The following is a 6,103-nucleotide window of genomic DNA, read 5'->3' on the forward strand; positions in this document are numbered from 1 at the left end:
TAGTCCATCTTTTAACAGTCCTTGATACAGGTTTAGCTGATTTCAGTTTCTGCCTGTAGGTCGGTATAAGATGAACCAAACAGTGATCAGAGAGCCCCAAAGCTGCTCGTGGGACAGAGTGATATGCATCCTTTATTGCTGTGTAACAGTGATCCAAAATAGTGCTGTCTCTGGTGGGACACGTAATGTGCTGCTTGTATTTTGGCAGTTCACGGGAGAGATTTGATTAGTTAAAATCTCCAAGAATGATTAAAAGAGAGTCTGGGTACCTTTGCTCCATTTCACATATTTGTTTGCCCAGCTGTTGCATCGCGGCGCTTACGCACGCGTCCGGAGGCACGTACACATTCATGAGAATGAAAGAGACTTATAGAAGAAGAATGACAAAACACAGAACAAACAAACAAAAACATCAGAAGAAGCACGGAGCTCAGCGTCCTGGCTGCCATTTGCGGCGCCATCAGTGTCTACATTCCGTGTTTATGTTCACTTTAAATCAACTGACATAGGTTTGTTGAAAACACAAAGAATATATATCAAAACGTCTTACTGGTATTTACATTTAGTCATTTAGCAGACGCTTTTATCCAAAGCGACTTACAAATGAGGACAATGGAAGCAATCAAAATCAACAAAAGAGCAATGATATGCAAGTGCTATGACAAGTCTCAGTTAGCTTAACGCAGTACACATAGTAAAGTTTTTTAAATCATATAATAAATAAAAAGAAAACAGATAGAATAGAAAAAAAGAATAGAGCAAGCTAGTGTTAGAGGCCTCTTTGGCTTTTGTTAATCAGAAGTCAGAATTACTGTATAATTGTATAATAAATAAAAAGAAAACAAATAGATAGAATGCAAAAAGGTTAGAGAAGCAAGTGTTACTTTTTTTTTAAGAAAACAAGTTTTAAAAGTCTGAGAAAGTGATTTTGTGCCTCTTTGGGATGGCACTATAAAGCGCCGTTCATTTGCAGAACGCAAGCTTCTAGAGGGCACATAACTCTGAAGCCAGTGGTGGTTTTGTAGGCAAACATTAATGCCTTGAATTTTATGCGAGCAGCTATTGGTAGCCAGTGCAAATTGATGAACGGAGGTGTGACATGCATTCTTTTCGGCTCGTTAAAAATCAATCTTGCTGCTGCATTCTGGATTAATTGTAAATGTTTGATAGAAGTGGCTGGAAGACCTGCCAAGCGAGCATTGCAATAGTCCAGCCTGGATAGAACAAGAGCTTGAACAAGGAGTTGTGAAGCATGTTCCAAAAGAAAGGGCCTGATCTTCTTGATGTTGAATAAAGCAAATCTGCAGGACCGGGCAGTTTTAGCAATGTGGTCTGAGAAATTCAGCTTATCATCAGTCACAACTCCAAGGTTTCTAGCTGTTTTTGAAGGCGTTATGGTTGAGTGTTCATTATTTAGCTAAATGAAAAGTATCTTTATTAATCAAATAACGCACAGAGCAGTAAAATAAGGCAAAATTAACAAGGGCCACGTTTATTTATTTATCCATCCATCCATCCATTGCAGGCTTTATTGTCAAGACCAATCATGATGCTCTTAGCCTCATTGCAGTATTTTCCCCTTCTTTCTTTACCAAATAAATTACTCAAATTATAACTCCTCCCAGCTTAGCCAAGCTCCAATAGCTAAGAAAAGGAGCCTTTCACAAATAATTTCAGGGTTTTATGGGGAAGCCTCATTTGCCGAGACACGGCCATGTATAGAGCTAATATGTCTAATATACCCATGCTCAATTAGAGCCAATCAATCTGAGTGACCAAACAGGAGAAGTACAGAGAAACCTGTAGATGAAAAGATGAGAAGAAAGATGAAATTGCCTCCATTTCACACAATTGAATTTCCTTTTCAAAGATATCTTTTCATGCATACCTAGAAAGGATTTGAAGCTGTGAAAATCTATCATGCACGTGGAAGAAGCACTTACCATGTCACGTGTTCAGAGAAAAGGTTTTTTGGTTTTTCTCAGTGATGAGATAGACTGTGACCTGGGACCAAAGAGATGATTGTTAAGCCTCTTATGAAGCTGCAATCTAAGACACACCTGTTCTTGAAATGTATACTGATCTCTACAGGACTTTTACATGTGAATGGATTGTGATGTCAAATTAAACATAATGGCTCACTATCAGCAGGCCTTATAAATAGGGAAGAAAGCCCAAAGAAGGGCTTCATGTCACACTTACATTGATTAATAGATTACTCAGGTGACCTATTGTTGTCCTGATGATGAATGGAACAACTATACTTAAAGGACTTAAAGGTCTCTAAATAACTTTTATGAAGTGTGTAACAAAAGAGAGCGAGAGAGAGAGAGAGAGAGAGAGAGAGAGATCTTGGACATTGTAATATCTTCTTTATTTGTTTTTCAATAATTTGGTAAATTGTGATTAATTGCACATGCTAATGGGTGACCAGTCTGCATGAACATAATTTCAGATATTTTGCAGGGCAGAGAAGGCTTTTCATTTCCAATAAAGACTGCAAATTAACTTAACTATAGGATAGGTTTCCATCAGACTAACAGGCTGTTTCATAGATTTTTCAAATTCTTTGAGCTGAAAAAGATTGCTGGACCAGGAGGATCCCCGGGGTTTACAAATGGGAAATGGCTTTTAATTAAGCAGCTGTCCAAGCATGTAAAAAGGGCAGAAGGGTAATTCATGTATTAAAGGAGAAGAGGGCCTGATTCAATATACCTGACTAGAGAAGTGTGCAAACACAATTCATCTAGCCATCTTAACTCTGCCTCTGCTCTGTTTTAGTGAGTTGTATGTGTGATTTAATTAGTTTAATACATGGAACTAAATAGAATATGTTTACTGAGTCACAGAAACATTTTGTGTTTCTGTTGTAACTACACCATCTGGGTGCAAAAAGCATCTTTCTATCTATCTCTCTATCATATTCTCTCTACATGTATTTTATTATATTAGAGTATGTACTAAAAGTTCTGTATATATAATTTGTATTTAAAAACTTGAATTTCATGTCACAGATTGGGATAATTACTGGTGAAGGGTTTGAGACTCTGTGTTCATGGTGTCATTTTTACTGTCACTCTAGAGAGATTTGTCACATACAGCTAAAGTGATTGGCTCAAAAACATCTACGTATAATTAGGAAAGAATGCCCATGATCAAAAATTGAAATTGTGTACTTTCAGAGGGTCAGACACCAGCTAAGCCATTGTCATTGCTAACAGGAATGCCAACTGATAGCTTACAGACCTCAGCCTGCTGAGAGAACTAATCCGAATATTTTCTTTAGTGCATGCAGTTGCATTGGCCTTGATTTAAGGTCAAGTAATATTACTGCAGAGAAGAACACCATGGATATAAATGAGAGCTTAGTGGTTGTGTAAACTTACAGAAATCATTCCTTTTGTAGTCATACTATGAGTCTATTCAGCACAACATTCAAAACAGACTGATGAACTAAATAGTTTCTAAGAGCTTGTAGGCAATCTTTCACTAGATGATACAGATATTTACCTTTTGAGCTCCACAACTCTGAAGCCGGAAAATAAGGAAAATGGAATAAAATCCAAGACACAACAGGAAAATTCCTACCAGACCATCAAATCTACTATCATTTTAACAATTCCACAAGAAAATATATGAGGCATAATTACTGGTTTTGATGTTGTTTTATTTGCACAATGAAATGGCATTACAAAAATTAAATAAAATCATCTTAACTTACAAAATACAAAAAATAAATTCATAAGTCTGAAACACATTTATCAAGCAGCAATGGTTCTCAAGCTGAATAATTGAAGTACCAACCTGCTAAGAGAACATATTCACAGTTGCCAAATATTGTGCGTGTGCACTAAATCACAATACACTGTTCCATTAATTTTCTGTCATTTAAAGCTTTTAAATATTGGCACTTTGACTTTTTGATGTCTTATTCAGCAGGCAAAATGAATGAAAATTGTATATATAAATAAACACCAAAACAGCATGGCAATGAATCCTTGAGTCATAAACATTAGCATTTTTTCATGGTCAGCACAGCCATAGTATCACATTTCTCTGGGAATCAAATAACTGTGTGCAGAATAATCACACAAGCTACGCAGTGTAATAAGATCTTCTACATTCTCAGCATCCTCCAGTGATGGTTGCTTAGTTTTGCCTTGCAAGTCAACATCTCACAATCAGTACCTTGACATCAAACAGAAAAAAAGCTTATACACACAGAGAGGTCAGTCCATACCAGCAGCAGCAGATCTCCTTGAAGGTCTTCCTCATCTCTTGGCTCCTGAAGGCATAGATGAGAGGGTCTATGACCGAGTTGCACATAATAAGGATCAGGTACATGTTGAAGTGGGACATGAAGCAGATGCAATAAGGGTTCCGTGGGCAGGAAATCATAAGAATGAGGTGCAAGAAAAAGGGAGCCCAGCACACCACGAATACACCCAGCAGGATAGTGATGGTGATGGCCCCTTTCATATTTGCCACCTGCCAGATAGGGCCATTGCCAGGGAGGGCGGCAATGCGCTTCATGTGCAGTCGGGCCAGAAGAAACATGTGGACGTAGAGCGAGGCCATAAGCGCCAACATGGTGAAGAACATGCTGATAAGGCAGATTAGAACGGTGGGGCTCTCCGAGTACACGATAAAGAGCACGCCAGAGACCGTGCAGAAGGTCCAGATGCAGGTGATGATGGTGCCCGCCCGCCGTTGGGTCATGATGTTGTGGTAGCGCAAGGCGTAGAAGATCGTGATGTAGCGGTCCACCGCGATGGCCAACAAACTCCAAATGGAGGCCAACAGTGAGCTACAAATCATTGAGTCAAAAATGTTGTCCATGTTCTTGATGATGCTCTCGCGATTGGTCAGGTTGCCCCCCGTGATGAGCGCCATCACAACCGTTTCGGAGGCATTGGAGACACTGACCAACAAGTCTGCTACGGCTAAACTGCAGATAAAGAAATACATGGGAGAATGAAGGTTCTTGTTCTTGACAATAGCCGCAATCACCAGAATGTTCTCCAGGAGACTGACAAGCCCGAGCGTGAGGAAGACCTCTGTGGAGATGAGCAGCTGCTCATAGCATCCAGAGGCTGATCCTCTCTCGCCCTGAGCAGGCTTTCCCACCGATAATGCTCCCTGGCTGTGATTCCGGTATGAATGCTGCAGTCCATGATGATGTGAGGTGTTCATTTCCCTGAATATCCGTAGTCAGTGGTTTGATCTGTGTCTACTTCAGTCTGGTGAATTCAAATTGAACATCATCCGTCATGTAGATCAAAGAAAGCAGGTACTGTGTGAGCATCCGTCACCTCACCTCTGTGATAACTCTTCCTCCAAATCAGCAAAAACATCCGACAATTGTCTGCAAGAGCCTCTTACACAAAACAAACAAAAATAAATATATAAATGTAAAAAATAGAGACAGAAACTTGCAGACAGAGAATCAGAGGATAGGAGACGGCGTCAATTGACCGAATCTGAAAACGCTGACTCTTGTTTCAACACTGTTGAAGTGCAAACAGCATTCAGAGTGAGGCACTCAGTTTCCAGAGCTTCCAGCACTTGGCAGGCAGACGAGTGAGAGACTCCTGTCTCTACAGCCACTGTCTGGCACGCTGAGCCCAGGCTCCTCCCCCAGCTTTCTCCACCAATCAGAGGCAGTTTCGATGGGTGAATGTAAGCTAATATCAGAAGGAGGTCAGTGTATGAATGGGGTTGCCTCTGTTTTCAACAAATAGATAAAATCCTTTATTGGAGGTGTTTTCTTAAAGCATTTTGGTGGTATGTTTATAAAATCAAGTAATTCAAGGAACAAGCACTGATTGTATCTTGCGAGTGTGATTATATTTAAATATATATAAATGATTCAGTGATTCACTGTGACAATCACTTGTTTAATTTCTGAATGAATTGGCTATATTAATGATCCAATGATTCTTTCAAAGAGAGTCACTTTTTTAATTTCTGAATAAATCTGAAGATATTCCATAAATTGAATGAATCTGTTAAATAAATGATTCAGTGATTCCCTCATAAAGATGGTCAATTGTTTAGTTTCTAACATAATCTGTTTTGAAAGATTTGGTTATATGAATGATTT

General features: G+C 39.2%; 1 protein-coding gene across 1 annotated transcript; it reads right to left on the reverse strand.

Annotated features, from left to right (window-relative positions):
* Nucleotides 1-4,059: 4,059 nt before the first annotated feature.
* Nucleotides 4,060-5,364, reverse strand: LOC107586449 (melanocortin receptor 4-like). The gene has a single exon (XM_016273820.1). It carries the CDS (start codon nucleotides 5,191-5,193, stop codon nucleotides 4,213-4,215), a length of 981 nt encoding a protein of 326 aa, XP_016129306.1. The 5' UTR covers nucleotides 5,194-5,364; the 3' UTR covers nucleotides 4,060-4,212.
* Nucleotides 5,365-6,103: the final 739 nt, after the last annotated feature.

Source organism: Sinocyclocheilus grahami, unplaced genomic scaffold (assembly GCF_001515645.1).
Source record: "Sinocyclocheilus grahami isolate Dianchi unplaced genomic scaffold, SAMN03320097.WGS_v1.1 scaffold5.1, whole genome shotgun sequence".
NCBI lineage: Eukaryota > Metazoa > Chordata > Actinopteri > Cypriniformes > Cyprinidae > Sinocyclocheilus > Sinocyclocheilus grahami.

Bases quoted from the DNA above. Each gene is read 5' to 3' on its own strand.
- LOC107586449 (XM_016273820.1), bottom strand. From the start codon at position 5,193: ATGAACACCTCACATCATCATGGACTGCAGCATTCATACCGGAATCAC.